The sequence below is a fragment of the Diceros bicornis genome, chromosome 17 (assembly GCF_020826845.1).
Source record: "Diceros bicornis minor isolate mBicDic1 chromosome 17, mDicBic1.mat.cur, whole genome shotgun sequence".
Taxonomy (NCBI): domain Eukaryota; kingdom Metazoa; phylum Chordata; class Mammalia; order Perissodactyla; family Rhinocerotidae; genus Diceros; species Diceros bicornis.
In genome coordinates, this window is record NC_080756.1 from 1,578,427 (window position 1) to 1,598,219 (window position 19,793).

The 19,793-nt window shown below is 40.1% G+C and overlaps 1 protein-coding gene across 2 annotated transcripts in view; it reads right to left on the reverse strand.

The window, feature by feature from the left end:
• Positions 1–1,215: 1,215 nt before the first annotated feature.
• RAB3IP (RAB3A interacting protein) overlaps positions 1,216–19,793 on the reverse strand; it is a 41,393-nt gene continuing 22,815 nt past the window's right edge. For both annotated transcript variants that reach the window (XM_058557639.1, XM_058557640.1), the window contains exons 4-11: positions 18,470–18,565; positions 12,214–12,291; positions 11,372–11,575; positions 8,310–8,438; positions 6,949–7,061; positions 4,178–4,277; positions 4,021–4,090; positions 1,216–1,571 (exon numbers count right to left, since the gene is read on the reverse strand). In XM_058557639.1, the coding sequence (XP_058413622.1) occupies positions 1,489–1,571; positions 4,021–4,090; positions 4,178–4,277; positions 6,949–7,061; positions 8,310–8,438; positions 11,372–11,575; positions 12,214–12,291; positions 18,470–18,565 (873 nt within the window). In that variant the 3' untranslated portion in view covers positions 1,216–1,488. The remainder of the gene's footprint in view (positions 1,572–4,020; positions 4,091–4,177; positions 4,278–6,948; positions 7,062–8,309; positions 8,439–11,371; positions 11,576–12,213; positions 12,292–18,469; positions 18,566–19,793) is intronic.

Below are 19,793 nucleotides of genomic sequence, written 5' to 3' on the forward strand. Positions count from 1 at the left end.
TCCATCCCCTCTAACAAGACACGAACTTTAATGTATCCTGTGCTCTCCAGTCTCTTCCCACTCCCACTGTGTTGATATTGTAAAGAACTTTAGTTCTAGATTATTGTGGATACACTTTGTTACTTTCTTTAGCCTTCCTTTTTTTCTTTTAAAGTGATCAACAAATTTTCCCTAAGTATGTGATCATTCTTCCCAAATCTCTCACAACATCTCCTAGATTTCTCTTTTTATTTAAGTGCTTCTCTAAAAGTGTTTTTAATTTGCATCTTTGTGTGGAAAATCTTCTGAAGCTTTGAAAGTCTGAGAATATTTTTTATTAAGCCCTCACATTAGAATAACTACCTATCAGGACATAAAACTCTAGTTTCAAAGTTCTTTTCATGTTCCATTTCAGATTCTCGAGCTGGGCATGGTAACGACAGTTTCCACCACACCACACCACACCATTCTCAAATGTCCACTGTACATGAACTCCCACCGATCCTGGTGACTGAGTCTTCTACACATAAGGTTGACCAAACCTTTGAGACAGGATTGAAAACCTGCCATCTTCAGAAAACCAGCCCTCTCAGACACTGCTGCTGTGAAAATAAATTGGTTCAACTTTTCTAGGGGGCAATTTGGCAACGTAGATCAAATAGTTTAAAACACTCATATACGTCGCTTGACCCAACAACTTTACTTCTAGGCATCTATATGAAGGAAATAACCCAACAATGTTCAGAGAAGTACGCACAAGGATACTGACCCAGCATTATGATGTAAAAAAATGTAAAACAACCTCATCTCCAAACACAATTAGTATAATGTTAACATCCTATAGTCAAAACCTTGAAGTGATTAAGATGTGTAGAAAAATATTTAAGTTAAAAAAGTCTACATTTTTTTTCAGAAATATGCATATGTAGGTAGAAAATATCTGAAAGCTGAAAGGCTATTTTTCAAAAGTTATTAACAGCAGCTTTCTCCAGATGCAGAGATTGAAGCAGTTTCTCATTTCTCCTTTTTGCTTGTTTTAAATAAAAATGTTTTTGAAGCCCAATATATAAAAAAGACAACAAGAGAGCCATTCTAGTGGGGATGGAAGCTGACCCCATCCACTCAGCCTTCTTCCTTGCCTCTCTCGGGATGCTATGCAGGTTGAAAACTACAATTCCAAACACTCAGCTGGACCCTATTTGCCATGTTGGAGCTAGAAGAGAAAGCCAAACACACTCAAACATTCATTTATTTATTTAGCTTTTTTTTGCAACTATAAATTACAATCACTAGTAATTACCTGTAGTTCTTGATAGTGTGCTCAACTAAAGAATAAGCAAACACAGCATAGGTCAATTTAAAAGAAATCACAGTACTTCTTAGTGTAATTAGCAAAAGAGGGAAAAAGTCTTGGGCCCACTCCTTGGAAACAAATATCAAGTAACCATAAAAAGATTCAGCCATTTTCCAGATATTCGAGGAGGTTCATGCATGGTCCCAGGCAGAGCATCAGAGTTCCTCTTTGAAATACCCCAGCTTTGCCAATGACATCTCTTTTCTCAATTGCATAACTTCCCAAAACATCTGATCAACTATAAAAACAAAAAAAAGAGATGCATAAATCATAAAATACCATCTTATTTTTAATCTGTTTCACTGAAAATTTAAGATTAGCTGAAATGCCACTTGGACATTTCCTAATGATGTATGTAATGTCTCCACATTCTATTGCTATTTCACACAAACTTTTTCATGTATTTGTGTGGATCCCAGTTTTATCAGTAAACAGGCAATATTCACCAGTTTTGCCACAACTACAGTCAGGCATCACTTAACAATGGGGAGACCTTCTGAGAAATGCATTGTTAGGCGATTTCGTTGTTGTGCGAACATCACAGGGTGTACTTACACAACCATAGATGGTACAGCCTACACCTAGGCTGTATGGTACTAATCTTATGGGACCACCATCACATATGTGGTCCACTGCTGACCAAAACACCACTATGTGGCGCATGACTGTGTTGTTAGGTACATCAGTGATTATCACTTTAGCCCAACAGAAGCTACACATTTCAGTGTCCTGGGTAAATGGCAATGCTGTTGCCTTCATAAGTAATTTCACTCAATGTTCAATTACTCAAGAGTTATTATCTAACTTACAGATCTTCTTGCTCTAGTTTGCTACATCTTCACCTTTCACTCTTAATGAACACTAACAGAGAGTAAACAGGAAAAAAATGAAAAGAAGAGACAGTCCAGGAACTCAGTAACATTCTTTGTAATAACAGAGAAAGGTTTTGTGTGTGGCGCAAATTAGATTTCTAATTTAAAAATAAATGTAGAGGATGACCTGTAAATTTTAATTATCTTTACTTTTACAAGCCCTCAATAAGAGGGAAAAGTTGGCTCTATATGTCAGACAATAAAAGGTCTTCCTCTGACATCTGATCAGATTAGATTGATTTATATCAGTGGTTCTCAACCGGGGGAGATTCTGTTCCCAAGGGTACATCTGGCAACATCTGGACACACTTTTCATTCTGGCATCTACTGAGTAGAGCCCAGGGATGCTGTGAAGCATCTCACGATGCACAAAGCCCCCACAACGAAGAATTATCCAGTTCAAAGTGCCAACAGCACCACGGCTGAGAAACCTGTTTTAGATTCAGCTGCCCTAAATCCTTGTTGGCACAAGGCACAGATAATAAACAGATTTTAAAATTAGTAATATTTATTTACTACAAACCCACACGGTATATGATGTGTATCAAGTACTGTGAAGTGGAAGAGGGACAGAAACCAGAGAAGACGCCACTTGATCACCAGTTCTACACTCATGACAATTTCTCCCTATTTTCATAAAGTAAATTATCTTTCAGTCTTCCCTACAAAATTTCTTATTTTAACAAGGAGAAAAACATGCTTGACAATGTAACCTAACATAAATCACCTGTTCTCCAGCTAAAATCCTATTACTCACTGACAGGTATTCAAAGATTTCAGTTTTACTAAAGTCACAGAAAGCACTGTACAGTTTAAAGACTCCTTTTAGCTACATGGCCTTTTGAAATTCAACATTAATTAGAGACAAGTTTCATCCCCATTCTTTCAGGCACTAAAATCTAATCATATGGGATTCTAGGTAAATATGACCATTTTCAACATAACAGTGCTTGAGAAATGCTAAATTAAGTTTTCATCAGCATGACTCCTTTTTCCGCAGATTTAAGACTTACTGGTTTACACGACTGAAAGACAGCAGCTTCCACTAGCTTGTAAGTATGAGTATTTTCAGTGCCTAAAAAAAGACTATCAACAGGAAATTTTCCACAACTTCAAACAGGAAATTGGCGAGGACTTGTCCCTAGCCCAGGACATGTGGTTTCTGGTTCAGAACAAGCACGCGTCCTCAAGACGCTCCAGCACTGTGAGGCCACATTCACCTCGTGCCTGGTATTTATGACATTTGCTATAAAACCATCAGTAATCACACAATACGAAAATTATCAAAACAGTTGCATGAGGCTGGCTCTCCTGGGTATATCATCTGTTGATTTAGAATACAGTAATTTAGATTTAGAATATAGCAATCTTTATTCCACTCAGAATTATCCTCATGACTGCTTCATTAATTCACAGGTCAAAGTAGAAAATACAGAAAAAAACTTATTGTTAGCTCCCCATGGTTTCCACCAATTAGAATAAATCTGGCCACGCCTAGAGCTTGCTCACTTTTATTTCTTAAGGAGTAAATCCAACGAGCTTTGTTCTCCCCTCACATTTACCATCTGGTTTATCACATACCCCTGAAGAGTTAAAAGTGACCCTGCTTAAAAATCAAAATTAGAGTAAATGAGGCAAATATAAGGACTAAATACAATATGTTTTAAAAGAGATATTTGCTCCCAAATTCTCCACACATTTTATCAGAACTTTAAAAGAGATTCAATGTAAATGTACCAATAATCAACTTTATTTGAGCATCACTACTATGCTCTAAACTTTTATGTAAATATTTTATAAATCAAGAACACTCACCATCCTGCTGTTTCACGAGTCCCTGCTGAATATATCGAATGTACGTAAAAAAGTTACACACAGAAGCGATCTAGGCCAAAAGGAAAACATGTCATCAATATGAGTTCAACGCCTCATATCAGAGCGAGCTTTATCAGAATCCAGTTAAGCTACTTACCCTGTATCTGCAAAAAGGAGAAATATAATAATAGCTGCTTGAGTCCCCTAACTTAATTCTGTGTTTACAGGACTTACTCTGGCCAGTGAGAGCACATTTTCTGTAAAATAATGATAAAATTTAGTTTTTTTAAATTAGAAGCATTTGCCCTCCCTTCTGTACAAAGCATATATCCATTCGGTAAGAAAACAGGTGGAGAAGCATGTCCCGGGTCTGTCTAGATGTTGGGCCACAGTGCTGACAAAGACAAGGCCCCTGCCCTTCGGGGCTGACATCCTAGGATAAGCCTAACAGCACAACCTTAACCATGGTTCTAGAAAGAGACGCTGATGTTCTCAGTATGTCCCATCCTGGAGCTAACGCAACCACGCATAATCAGCTGCAGGGCAGCTCAGCTCAGCTCAGTCAGGACTTAACTTCTTTCTCAGCTGAGAAAAAACCTAATGATGGTTGTTCAAGTCTCAAAACATGTTACTGATAGCACGCAGGACAACAGCTTCCAGGTGGGGTACTTTCCGGTGTGTGTGGTTGATTTCTATGCATATTAATAAGGTGGCACCTCGGCCTGAGCAACACAAAAGAATAAGCCAGCTTACAAAAAGACTGAACCCTAGCTATTATATGAAGGAGTCACTACATTTAGACACACTACCCTTCCTCTCTGCACACTGTAAAACCTAAAACTTGGTAGGAGAGCTTTCTGGCTGGAATTCTGTCTAATTTTGAAAGGGCTCTGCTGAAGTGGTTTCAAGTGTCAGCTGTTACACTAATAAAAAGTGTGTAAGTTATCTCATTTCTAAAGCCATTATAACTGTCACACCCAAAGTGTTTTCATTGGACCTACGACTCAACGCCGAGTCTTCTGACCTCTAACTCCGTTGTTTTGTTTTTTTACATGCTACCCTCCCCCAACCCCTCTCAGCAGCTCTAGTACCAGGACTTCAAATCCTTGCTTGTCATTTCCACTTGGGGATGTCAACATTTCTAAATCTAGACCCATCATCGCCCCCAAACCAGAGCCTTCCTACTCAGTTCCACAACGTCACATCACTCTTCCAGTCAGTCACCTCTAACCCCCTTCTCTTTCACCATTTCCCATCGAATCTAATCTTCTCCTAACTTTTCTTTCCTAAGACTTGTCATATCTCCCCTCTCCACACTCACGTCCTCTGAACACACTTCAGTCACACGCGCTGTCCTTCACCTATCCAAATTCCACCTGTGCTTCAAAAACCCAGATCACACCTCCCCCGCCCACCAAGGACAGCCCGTGGCCACCACCACTGGACTGATCTCGTCTTCCTCAAAACTCCCACGGCACTGTGCCATTCATTTCACGATTACTTCATAACCTCGTCCACAGGAGCCTGGGCCAGGGCCATATTCACATCTCACGAAAGAAGACAACATCGTCCTTAAATTTTCTCCACACAACATGTACCACAAACACCCTGGCTTCTGGCCCCATTCCCACAAGCACAATATCCTTAAACCTCATCTATATAATCATTTTACTAAAATACTACATAAATCCACTTTAACTGATATCCTCATTTGTCATCAGTTGATGATATTTGCACATGTATAATATGTGTGATATGTAATGCGAGCACGAATTTAAAATCCTCCAATAAAAAGTGCCATATGCTATATTTAAAATAAGATATAACACAAAGTATGAAAACTGCTAATTTAATGATCAGGATAAAAATACTCAGGTGTTTGTTGAAGGCATAGAATTTAGGAATGTCAATCCCTTCTCCAAAATTCAGAGGCCACATGCTACAGGTGTGGCACAAAAGGAGTGTAAAGCAGGACACAGCTCTCAGTGGGCGTGTGGCTCACGAGCAAACACAGAACTAAGTCACCTCCACAAATGGTCACCAAATACCAGCGCTGTGTGAGCCTGCTGAGAAAGCAATGTGTACAACAGGAAATAGGAACGACCCTACCTCCTCACAGGCTTTCACACAGACCTACTGGTTCATCTCAACCAGCCCTCTCCTATTCTGTCTTCAGGAGGACCCTGCCTGTCCCCTACTGCCTCCCACGGGCTCTCTCGGGCTTTCCAGTCCCCTATATTGATCTAGTTCTTAACCGCCAACTGAGCAACTTCCTCAAAATCTTTCCAAGTCACTTTTCAAACAGCCATGCCAAAGGTTGTAGGTACTGTGGGTTTCAGTTTTTCCTCCTCCTAGGACTGGATGGAAAAAAGCCTGTCCTGCTATGAAATGTGGGAGTCTGATCACTGAAGGCTTATAATTGCCGAACCTCTCTCACATACGGAAGACAGAACTGACTATTCACCAAAGTGAGAACATTTCACAATGTCAGGATGAGAGGAGAGGACCAATCACCCCTGACAAGAACTGGTCTCATTCTCTGTCTCCCCAAACTGTTTCTGGCAGAACCCTCAGGAGGAAACCCAGGACACACAGCTGTATACATGTATGCAACACAAAAAGTCTGCTTATGACTCACTAACGTGATTCATGATCAACTGGTGGGTCACGACACGTGGTTAAAGAAAAAACACGTTTCTACACCTGGTCTCCCTGGATCCCTAACACATATGTATGTTTTTGTAATTAAAAGGGCTCTCCTTTGGTGCTAATTTGAAATGCTATATCCCACACTGTCTGGGCTGCCGAGGCTCTAAATAGAAAACTAACAAGATAGTTAACCACATTTAAAACTAGAAAGACAAATGACTACAACACAAAATTTTATAAACTCAGTTTCCTCCACAAGACTCGGTTCTGAAGACTCACTTTGGGCCTCCACACTCGACGGCAGAGGCTTTCACGAATCGAACGGGCTGTAAGCCCACCGGCTCAATGCTCAGAGTGTTGTTTTCCACAGCCTCCAAGACGGCCGAAGCCAACTGCACAAAAATGAAAAGCATTAGACACTAGGCTGGCAGAAAAATATCAAACTTGTATTCTACAGTAAACTGATTTTTAAAGTTATTCTTTCTCCAAGTTCCACTAGCTTGGCCTTAGCTAACAAAAAAGAAAGAAACCACATAATCTCAGTTTGAGTTCTTTCATAATTCAAACATTGTTATGAAAGGCAATTCAGTTACAGCTAAATAACTTTTATCCTTGTCTGGAAGAAGATTAGAGGCATTAATTCCAGTCTCTGCCTATCCCTTACCCACAATTAACATCCACTGTTAATGCCACTAAGAGATAAATATCCTAAAGCTTTACTTTGCTAAACGCATGCAATGTCTCTAATACTGGTCATTCATAACACAAAAGTATATTAATTATAACTATACATTTTCTGAACTCATATTTATGTGCACAAGAGTGAGTCTACAGAAGAATTAACTAATTAACTGCATTATCCAATATTAAATGCCCAGACAGAGCTAGAAGCAACAATAAACAACAGATGAGAAGATGAAGATGAAGTACACCACTTCAGTCTGGCAGGACGACCGGTTCCGAAAGGCCTGAACCGGGCGGAGCCGCGGTGAACACACGTCCACACCCCAAGTGCCCACTGCTCACCCTAATCCTCCCCACGAGCTAGGTTACGACCAAATCCTCTGAGGACTCAACGTAAGACTCGCAGGTTAAATATCCTAAATGTTGAATGACAGGATACTTGTAGACAAACCTTCCAGACGTAAGAACAAATTAAAATTATGACCTTAGAAAAACTTTTAAAAAATATAAGGCACTACCCAAATGCATCTACGTAATTCACTTCATTTTATCCTCTTAACCCTGTGACACAGGCAAGTAAGGCATTTTTTCTAGTTTTAAAGATGAAGAAACTAAATATGATTTTTACCACGCATGGTTGAACCCAGCCAACACCTCAGAGCATCCAGAACCTCCCGGACGCTGACCCTCGAGCTGAGAATCAAGACCAAGCCCCACCCAGCACATATTTAATATTTCACTCAGCACAACACACACCGCAGTATGAACGACCCTCTGCTCAAAGAAGGAAATTAAGACGAAATTATGATGCTCCCAATGTGGAGTGGAGAAAACGGTAGAACACAACATTTTATAATGACTTATTTATGTAGGAGATATCAAAATACATAACATGATTTATTAAAAGGTACAGGAACAACTCTAATGCATTCCTATTAAAATTTTTTAAAAATTACCTCACTTTTTGAGAATGTTAAACATGGAAAGACATCTTCCTGGTAGATTTTGTCTAGGAAAGGACATGTTCTGTCCATTGTGGGCTCGTCCTTCCAAGATCTGAATTCATTATACAGAGACAAGTCAGCCTGACAAACAAATCAAAAGAAAACACAAATCACTTTTTAAAAAGTACAAACATAAAATCACTTTATAAAACCAAAACCTAATTAAACATGACTGAAAAAGAAATACTCTGCATTTAAAATAATGAATTGAATCGTTCTTGATTAGTTGTAATACATGGGGAGCAACTTTTCTTTTTAAAATCCAAACTCCTGAATGAGTAGCTGGCCCTTTTCAATGTATCCACCATGTGTGCAAGGAGGCTACCACTGTCCCACCCCCAAAACCATACTTTGGAGCTCCTCTTACAACACATGCACACTGCTGTGAATATACAATGATGACAAGTCTTTTCTGAAAATAATCAAAAAGTAATCTGGACCCGGGGCCGGCCCGGTGGCGCAAGCGGTTAAGTGCGCGCGCTCCGCTGCGGCCGCCCGGGGTTCGCTGGTTCGGATCCTGGGCGTGCACCGACGCACTGCTTGGTAAGCCATGCTGTGGCGGCGTCCCATATAAAGTGGAGGAAGATAGGCACCGATGTTAGCCCAGGGCCGTCTTCCTCAGCAAAAAAGGAGGAGGATTGGCGGATGTTAGCTCAGGGCTGATCTCCTCACAAAAAAAAAAAAAAAAAAAAAAAAAAAAAGTAATCTGGACCCACGTTAATCAAATAAAGTATCTGAATAAACTGAGCCTGACTAAATTGTGAAACCTAGTTTGGGGTCAAAAATGACACTATTGTTCTGAAGCCACTTCCAAAAGAATTTCCAAAGTGTTCACTGCATAAGCAGCATGACTAAAAGCAGCACACCGACAGCCTCCTCAACTGGCCAGCTTAAAAGATACCATTTATTTAGACGTGTGTGGCCACATGGACAATCCAGCAACTGCCCTCGGAATCGTCAACCACAAGCCAGGCCGGCACTGCCGTCCTCTTCACTCTTCCAGGGTCCCTCTCCACACCCCCTTGTAATAACTTTCCTCAAGTACTCTTCCCTACGAGGGACTCCCTCTGCCCCCGCTGAACACCACCATCAACACAAGAAGGTGCCCCTACCCGGCCACCCACCCCGAGCACCGGCCCTCACCCTCCTGCAGTGCTAAGCACTCTTGTCCGGAAGCACCGAGCACCAACCACAGCTGTGCCTCTAGCTCAGCCCCGTGGCATGTCAGGGAGGCTACCGAGAGTCACAAAGGCCGAGTGTGCCCAACCTTCCCACTGACCTTCGCCTAAGGTGTACAAAGGCAATCTCAGTGAGAACCCACCAATTCCCTGAGTCAAAGCTAAAGGCAAAAGGATAAAAGCATTAGCAGATACTTTGTACATACATTTTCAAATTCCTTTTCTTTGTAAAATTTACTCTTTAATGGACATAAACTCCAGAGCAGATAAGTGGTGTTCTAAGGAAAGATTCTAGCTTAAAGGCAGTAATTTAAACTATTTTTTAAGAACTGACTCTGCCAGAACTACGATGAGCACATCATAAACATTTAATCCTCATGGCTGCAAAAGATGGTCATTTTTATAGACAGGGAAACCAGGGCTCAGAAAGAGAAAGTAGGGGGAAAGTAACTTGCCCAAGGCCACAGAGCAAGAAACAAGGAAAAGTCCAAATTCACATCCTGGTGACTGATCTCACAGCCTGCACAACGCACGGGCGCATGCACGTGTTTCCAATGTTGCCAATGTCACGACACTGCCCCATCACACTGTCTACAGAAACACGGACGTGTTTCATTTTCTTTCAGATTGTTCTATCTTTTTCTAAGACTTACACAGGTCAAATTTGTGTGTTTCCTTTGTCTAATAAAACTTTTTGACAAGTTTTTCACAAAACATTAGAATATAGGACAGATCTGGAAAGCAAAAAGTTATTTGAAGTTATATGCTGCCTGTTCATATTTTAAGTGATTTCATAAATTAAAACAAAACTTTGAAAGGATCCATACAAAAAAAATTTAAATTTTGTTAGTGTAAACAACAGAAAAAAGGTACATAATTACACACACAGAGAAACTGCAGCAAAAATACAAGTTGTGCCAAGCAACTAAAAATGCTATTTAAATTCAGAGAAATTAGAATTAAAGTTATGATTAAAAAAAGTTTCTTAAATATTTAACAGGAACCAGTGTGAATTTTAATTTTGTCACATTCAGATTTGGCCAAGTATTAAACTCTGTCTCACTAGCATCTTTTTATAATAACTAAACAAAATGCAATTCAGTTAAAATAGGTAACAACCTTGGTTATTCAGTTTAATAAACTCCTAGCTTCCATGCAAAAGTTTAACTGAATAAGCACACACAGCTTCTTCAAAGTCAGTGATGGACTTGAATTCAACAGACAACATAAAATACAGCTTCTAAGACAAAACAGGGGAGGGCCACTCCATGAATTATTGATCAATCCCCTTGGGAATGTGTTCTCATCACAGGCAATGATTAAGTAAAACAATAATTTACAATAATACAATTCTTACTCAAAACAGCTCAAAATAGTTCCACTTTAGATCAGTTACCTTTATAACATATCTTTTAAAATGATAAGGACACCATTATTCTATTTTCATTGCTTAATTATCTGAATTAACTCTAGGACTCCCTTAGTGATACAAAATTCTACTTCTCTCAGAATTTAAGCAAAAGCAACACACTGTTCTCTAAGAAAATCACCTTATTTCCACATAGTTCTTATATCCGTATTGTTAGAGCACCCACTCTCCTTAATACGACGTGACAGCTTGCTCCCTGAAGGGAACAGCGAAGCGGCGGGTCCCCCGAGGTCAGGCAGGCAGAGAACGGAACTGAAGAGCCCCAGAAGCAGCCAGCCCTGGATGAAGCCTCCCCCACACTAACATCGTACACTTAGTACTCACAATGTTGCTGGCCAACCCCTAAGGGACCCTCGGAGGTGAGAATGCATGAGTGTGGGTGGCGCCAGGTGGCGAGGCCAAGTTACCTCTCTGCAGTCCTTCACGATGGGCTGCACCACGCTGAGGTCCTGGTGGCTGGAGCCCATGGCGCTGCTCGTGCTTTTGTTTCTCACGTGTCCCTTTTTAAAGGGCGTCTTTCCGCCGGGCAGAGGCTCCTGCGTGGGCGACGTGGGCGAGCTGGACAACACGAGTGTCTTCAAGGCAGCCACTTCAGCCTGAAGTACATCGATCTGGAAAAGAAATCAACACGCCGCGCACACTCACTGTGCTTACGACAGACGCGGCTAAACATTAGCAATTTGGTTGAAACACTTTCCTTTCAAAAATGAAATACAAGTTTAATTTGTATTTCCTGTGGAGTAACAGAAGGAAATTAAAACTGAGTTTTTTGATGTTTCCATATGGTCTGGATTCAGCCGCTATTCACAATGTCAAAGAAATTTTTTAAATTATCATAATGTCTAACATTTAATTTATGTGAATTTTCAAAATCTTCAAAATATAACAGCTTATGGTTAGTTGTAGTTCATTCCTAAAATAGTCAAATCTGATAACATTTTGGTAACTTTTTTCAGGGAATTAAGATAATAAATGTTATTAACTTTAAAATGTGATTATATAATCCTTTTGATAATGCATGTGATTCACAAAAGGCTTTGAGTCCTTCGGTTCTGATACAGACAGACACTAAAAGGTCACTACTAACTGTATCTACATGGCAGCTATTTTCTTCTTTAATAGTTTCTAGATCTTCTAAAATAAGCACTATTTCTACAATGGGAACAAATCCAATCAACGTGAAAGTATCTTTATAGCAGTAACCACAAACTTCTTTAAATTTTATACTATTAAAGCAGCAAAAACTTACTTTTCCCTGTGCTTCTTTCAGCTGTTTTTCTGCTGTTGCTTGCTTGACGTTTGCTTCTCTCACCATCTTGTGAGCTTCCTGGAAAAGGTAAAATCTCAAATTTTGGAAACAAAGTACTTAGCATTTGTTTTCCCTTTCACCAAGTGTCTATAACCGAAACAAAGATACACTACCAAAATTTAGCCTGAAAATAAGTATTCAGTGTCAACCACTGCAACCGCAGCTGTCATCAGACACAGCAGGAACAGGACCGGCAGCTCCCTTTGGTCCTCACACCCTGAGGCAGCCAGGCGGATCCAGCAGTCTGATCAACGCTGTGTCAAGACTGTGAATGTGACGAAGGAAAATATACGGCCCACACCTCAAACCCAACTCCTTTGTAGTTAGGTTACTGTAACTTGGTCACAATATATCTATTCATATTATTAGTCATAGCAAAGACAGAAGGGACAAGTGAAAATATTAACACGTCAATAATGTTGCCGTTTACAGGAACGACAGCTAGAGGCCTTGGAGCTTCCAATGAAGACATTCACAAAATGATACTAAGTGACAATTTTGCGCAGAAAAATCTAAAAAGGCAAATCAGAGGTTACCCTTTAATAAAGTCTTAACTTTTTAGCACCACAAGTATGAAACTCTAGGTATTGAATTCCTTTTTCATCACTCACTCACTCATGACATCTCCTTCCGAGTCACTGATACACTGCGAAAGCGACATGGTCCCTGCTCTTAAGGAGCTTCCACTCTAATCATCAGATAAGGTACCTGAATAAGAATTCTGGATTTTATTCTAAGTGCAATATGAAGCCTTAGGGTTTTTTAAGGAAGAGAGTGACAGGATCTTACATTTTAAAAAGATTACTCTACTGTATGGAATAATCCCTACAAAGGAGTAAGGACGGACTGGAACAGTAGAGAGCTCGAGATAATCCCTGGGACGTAAGAACATATATTTCAGAACTTCAGTTTACGGTGTTTGGGAAGGAAGGGAAGGAAGAAGGCAGGGAGGGAGGAAACCAGCTTCAAAGGTACGTAAGGAAAGGTCTGTGGACACGCAGTGGGAGAGCGGAAGCTCCACGCTGGGCTCACATGGCGCTGCCATGGGTTCATCTGCTTTCACCTACTGTGATGAATTGCAGTTTGCGTGTGCCCAGGAATGTGAATTTACAGGTCACGTGAGTTTAAATAAGAGAAGCTTTACTACCAACGCTCTACAGTGAGATGAGATTAACCGTGAAGATCTTACATGCACAATTATGCTGGTTATCTTGTATCAAAGTCCTTACGAGCTATCAAATTTAATAGTGAGGTAAGCAGTTTTCTTTTAAAAATAACAAATGTTTCAGATTTGCTGAATTTTTCTGTGATGACTAGAGGCTGTCAACAGACCACTATTTGGCAGATATTTTCAAAATAATAAACATATCTAATCTGACCCTTCAGGATAAGTGACATTTTAACTATAAATGCAAAAGTAACTCACGCTATGAAAAGATTCTTGTTTACACGTTCAGAAATGGACTCCGTTTTCAGTAACAGTGCACTACGCAACCTGGACCAAAGCCCCCATGAAGAACAATTAGAAGAGCTGCACAACATTTTTTTTAAGTGAAGGTATTACAGAGCTAACGAAACAGTGAAGAATTAGGCTCCAAGATCAGGAGGAGAAGTAAACCCAGAAAAGCGGGCTGGAACCTGGGGTGACCCTTCCCCTGGAGATGGAAGGACAGTGAGAAGGTATAACATCACGTAACTGGAGCCCAAGAGGAAACAAGAGCCAGGAGGAGGCAGAAGCAGCATCTAAGAAGATCACGCAGAGGATTTCGCAAACTGACAAAAGACATCAAAAGATAGATTCAAAAGAAGTTAGAAAATGGTTCTATCAGTCTGTCATTCTGAAGCTGAAAGTGACAGAAGCGTCATCTGTACCCGGAGCCGGCAAACTTTCCACAGAGGGCCACAGAGCGGGCGGTGGGCTCTGCGAGCGTGCATCTCTGCTGCAAGTGCTCGGCTCTGCTGTGGCAAGAGCAGACACAGACACTACACGAGAGAGCGTGGCCATTTCAATACAGTGCACGGGCACTGAATCCAAATTTCATCTAGCTTTCTTACGTCACAAAACAGTCTTCTTTTGATTTCTTTCCCCAACCATTTAAAATGTAAAAACCGATCTTAGCTCACAGGGCTGTACAAAAGTGGACACAGGCTAGTCTTGTCCTGCAGGATGCAGTTTGCAGACTTCTGATCTATACAAACATTCATGACTACACACTTACTAGCTTTGAAAACAGAATTTTTTTCCTATCTGGTTAGCAGTAATTCAAATGAAGAAGGTATTTTTTCTCTTTGTTTAAAATAATGTTTAAATTTAACATCTTCTGATTAATTTGCAAAGATAATTTGTTGGTATTAGAGAAGTCAGAAATTCACTAGAGAATTTTCTGGAAAAATCTTCACATAAATGGCTATGGACCTGAAAATTTAGTATAATGATTTAACACAGGGAAAGATGTACTTCTTCCATTTGGATCAATATATCTGTGCATTATGAGCAGCATTACATCTAATTTAAAAAATGAAACTTAGACCAGACCTTCATTAGAATCATCAATTGTTAAAACAAGATGTTCAAAAACAAGGCAACATATTCAATCACTTTCCTCTCACTAAATAAGTAAATACACAGACATATGATATGTTTTAGTGAGAATAAAATATTTTTGTACTATTATTAAAAATTTTAAGCATTTTTATTATTGTCTCGTTCTTTTTCTAAAACTCTTGTTTTATAACTTAAGTAACACGTCATTATGTAGGCTGGTGTACATATATAATTTATAAGGAAGTATAAATGCTCTGAGAACAGTGCCCATCTCAATAAACATGAGGTCTCTTCATCACAATGAAGGTACCTGCTCTAACGTTTCTCTTACAGGCTGGATACACAATCAGGAAGTCTGGCATCTACAGGTCCAGCTAAGAAATCCAGGTTGCCTGGAAGATGGTGTTAGCGATTATCAAAACAGAAAAAAGGGGCCGGCCCTGTGGCTTAGTGGATAAGTGCGCACGCTCCACTACTGGCGGCCTGGGTTCGGATCCCGGGTGCGCACCGACGGGCCGCCTGTCCAGCCATGCTGAGGCGGCGTCCCACATGCAGCAACTAGACGGATGTGCAACTATGACATACAACTATCTACTGGGGCTTTGGGGAGAAAAAGGGAAAAAAAGGAGGAGGATTGGCAATAGATGTTAGCTCAGGGCCAGTCTTCCTCAGCAAAAAGAGGAGGATTGGCATGGATGTTAACTCACGGCTGATCTTCCTCACAAAAACAAAAAAAACAGAAAGGAGACGGATCTGCCTCACTGTCTGGAGGTAGTGTCAGCAGACTTCACTGACAGCTCGAATGTGGGAGAGAGGGGAGGGGCCTCGACCATGACCCCTTTTCTGTGGCCTGAGACCAAGGGAAGTGAGACTGATGATTTTCACAGTACTTAAAGCAAGGGTAAGGGTCCTGAATTTGAGCCCCAGCACTCCTCCTTAGCCTTTTATGCCTCATTTCCTTCACATATAAGTGATGATAATCTGCACCTATATGCCTCATAGCATCATGGAGAGAAAACTGGGCATATCTTTGAAATTTACTAAAACCGGCTGACAAAATGTAAAAAACATCTCAAGACTAGCTATCTTTTTTTTCCACATTAAATGTAGACTACTTTATGAAGCATCCTTTCAACTGATTTCATTTTATATTATCTCAAAATCTTAGATACTAGGAGGAAAAAAAATATATGTAAAACTTTGGAGTTTCTGTATTTGATATTTTTAAGACTCAACTTTGCTACATACAAAGTATAATTATAGTCAAGACTATGCATCATAGATAATAAACTAATTTGAATTTACATGTTAAGTACCAAAACTGTGCAAACTGAGTTTATTCAGAATAATCTTTAATTCTTAAAACTATACATACATGTATATACATAAAACACAAGCAAAAAAATCTTTTCATAAGACAATGGTATAACTGAGATCATGAAGGCACAATTAAGACCACAGAAAAACTTTTAGCACTTTTCTTCAAAACTCACAAATTCATTAGTTTGAATACTACTTTCTTCATTGCTGAAATCATGTTTAATCAATGTAACTTCTTTTCCAGCAAGAATACACAGTGTCAAGGCTATTAGCTATATTGGGTTAGGGATAGGTTAGGGACTCCAAAACTATGATTCTTAGATCTCCTCTTCCATTATTTCCGGTCCTTCCCCTGCTGTAGAGAGGGAAAAGCTCCTTCCTGTCTGTCTTCCTTCCACCTCCCCTGACGGAACATCCACGCCTAAGTACAGAGCATAGAAAGCAGCAGGGCTAAACTCCAGGCAGGAGGCAGGAAACCCAATTAACACACACAGCGTAACATGTTTGCTTCCATATCCAGTATCCACACATCATTGTAAAATTTTCTCCCGGTCCCACAATATTGGAAGAAAAAGTCTTACGTTTCTGAATACCCCTTCTGCATATAGAAACGTAGTGTCACACAGTTCCTGTCCCAGATCTTCAAGTCTCACTCTTCCATCCTTAAATTTACCTTCCTCTCATCTCTGATGACTAGCTAACTAAACAAAAAATAAATTAGTTTTAAAATGTTCATGAAAGAAATGACCCCCCAAAAGAAGAGAGGGCAAAGGGGTGTGAGCAGAGGGCACAGAGGGCCCATGTCTGAAGATACACACTGCAATGTTACTTGTAATGATAAAAGTTGTGGAATATGCACTTGAGAGTCTGACTATCATTATGCTGACTGTCATAACATGAAAAGATGTTATTTGAAAAAAAATGTACAAAATATATTAGGATTACCACTATGTAAGCAAATATGCATACCTAAAACTGAAAAAGATGCTGTATAAATACAAATAACAAAAGGTAAAGGAATTTTTCCCCTAAAATCTTATTACATTAAAAGTTTTAAGAACAAATTTTAGGGAAAAAAAGAAAACACTGGTGAGTGATGATGACATTAATCATTCCAGTAACACATCAACATTTTTGATAAGGAACTCCTGAAGGATAAAGCTCTTAACCTACAGGAGGTGCTCCACGGCAGTGTTTCTTAACCAAGGAAGTACTATCCTCTTCCCCAACCCCCAGGGATATTTGTAAGCTGTCAAAATGATCAGGGAGTATTACTAGCATTTTTTGGGCAAAGCTAAGTGTGACGGTTAATTTCGTGTGTCAACTTGACTGAGCCACGGGGTGCCCAGATATTTGGTCAAACATTATTCTAGGTGATTCTGTGAGGGTGTTTCTGAAAGAGACTAACATTTAAATTGGTAAACTGAGTAAAGCAGATTGCCCTCTATAATGTGGGTGGGCCTCACTCAATTAGTTAAAGGCCTGAACAGAACAAAAAGGCTGATGCCCCCAGAGTCAGAGAGAACTCTTCCTGCCTTCAGACTTGAATTGAACATCAGCTCTTCCCGGGTCTGGAGGCTGTCGTCCTCAGGACCAGAACTGCACCGTCAGCTCTCCAGGTCCTCAGGCCTTTGGACTGGTCTGGACTACACCATTGGCTCTTCTGGGTCTCCAGCTGGCCAACTCACTCTGAAAATCTCCAGACTTGCCAGCCTCTATATTCGCATGAGTCAATTCTTTATCTAAGTTTCTCTCTGAATATACATACATGTATGTGGATATATGCACACACACATCCTATTGGTTCTGTTTCTTGGAGGACCCTGACTAAAACGCCACGATGGTAAGCGGCCTGCGATGCCAACGGCACCCTGTTGAGAATCACTGCTGGGGTGGGTGGAAATCGTGGTCCTGGTGGCAGGCTGGAGATAAAGAAGAGTGACTTCTAACAAGATGTGCCTTCTAAGACTCCTCAGATCCTCCCACACCAGATAACTACATTTTCGTAGTTCGCCATCTTTGCTGTGGGGTCACATAAAGTTATTCTAAAGCAGCCCCTAAATACTTGGTAAAAGTGGAATTAAAATTCACCTCTCTTCTTTCCACATATGCATTCTTAAACCACCTGACACTGGTGCCCATAGCGTTCTTTCCCTTTTACATCATTCTAAGTTGCAGACTCTACATTTATTAAAGATTTTACTTTTTCTTAGAGAATTTATAAATATGCGTGAAGAGAAACATATCTTTTTCAAGATTCCCTCAGAAGGTAGTTCTGTCAATACACAAAAAGCAAGACATTGCTCTCGGCTGAGACGCGAAGGCACCAACCTCAAAGAGACTGGCTGTGAGCTCCTCCAGCTCCTGGCCCAGTTGGTCTCGCACTTTAGAAAGCCTCTCACACTCTTCATCCTTTAACTTCAGCTCCTGTGAGAAATCGATCATTTTATTTTGGATTTCCATAGTTCGAAGTTAGATTCAGCAGACTCTATACTCTTTACTAGTAAAATTACAAAATATTAACTCTGTCCCCTCCTACAACGTTCACATTGAAAATGTTTAGTTGGCACTTGCCATGTGGAAGACCCTCAGGCAAATCTAAAATTACAAATGGAATTATATATCACATATTAAATTTTCATGTTTCTTTCATAAAACATCCAAAGATTAAATACGATTATATTACATGTGAAAATAAACAATTAAATGACTTCATTCTTTTTTCCCTTAACTTTTCTCTGAACATATTTATTTCCATCAAGCAAGGAATTTCTTCAATTACATTTATTCATTTGCATAAAAGTTCAGTGGCTTTTTTCCACATTTCCTTTAAAAAGTGTTTACTTGTAGATAACTTTATGTACCAAACTGCATTAGTCTAAAATTTCCCTTAGGAGACCATACCTATTTAACACTGCAACCAGAGGCAAATAATACATACTCGCATTTAAAATCAAGGAGAAGGTTAACAATAAAAATCACATCCAAATTTATACATGACTCTTCAACAGGCCACAAACAGATGTTAAAAAAGTCCTTTATGAAGATGTTAAAAATATACAATTTTATATGTAGCCCTAAATTAATCTGCTAAACTTAGAGATAAAAAAATCCAAGCTCTCTCTGGTCATAATTACATACTGGTCATAATTACACTAATAAAATAACGGGTTAGTTGTGTTGTAATTGTGGTGGCAGCATAGTTTTTGAATCCTTCAAGGACAACTCTTGGAAACCAAATATACCAACTGGGATGTCAGAAGAACCCAACAACTATGTCTTCTACAAAATCAGGTGAAAGAATCCCCACAAATCTTAGACTATGGGGGACGTGGCTACACTGCCAACACTGCAAGAAGCGGAAGGGACTGCAGAGGTACCCTACAGAACCCCAAAATCATGACACACACCTCAAAGGAGAGGACTCGACCCTTGGTAGAAACTGGGAGGACGAATCTGAGAAGAAACGGAGACAAAGGGAAAGGCTTCCCGGGCTCCGAAGAGCAGTGAGCGCAGTCCTGAGGAGCTGACGGTGCTGTGAGGCTCCAACGACCGGGAGGCACACAGCACCCAGGAGAGAACCTGCCAGGACAGAGCCCCCTAGGGAAAAACTCCTGGGTTCTGAAACTAAAGTGCAGGATGGGAATAATGGAGA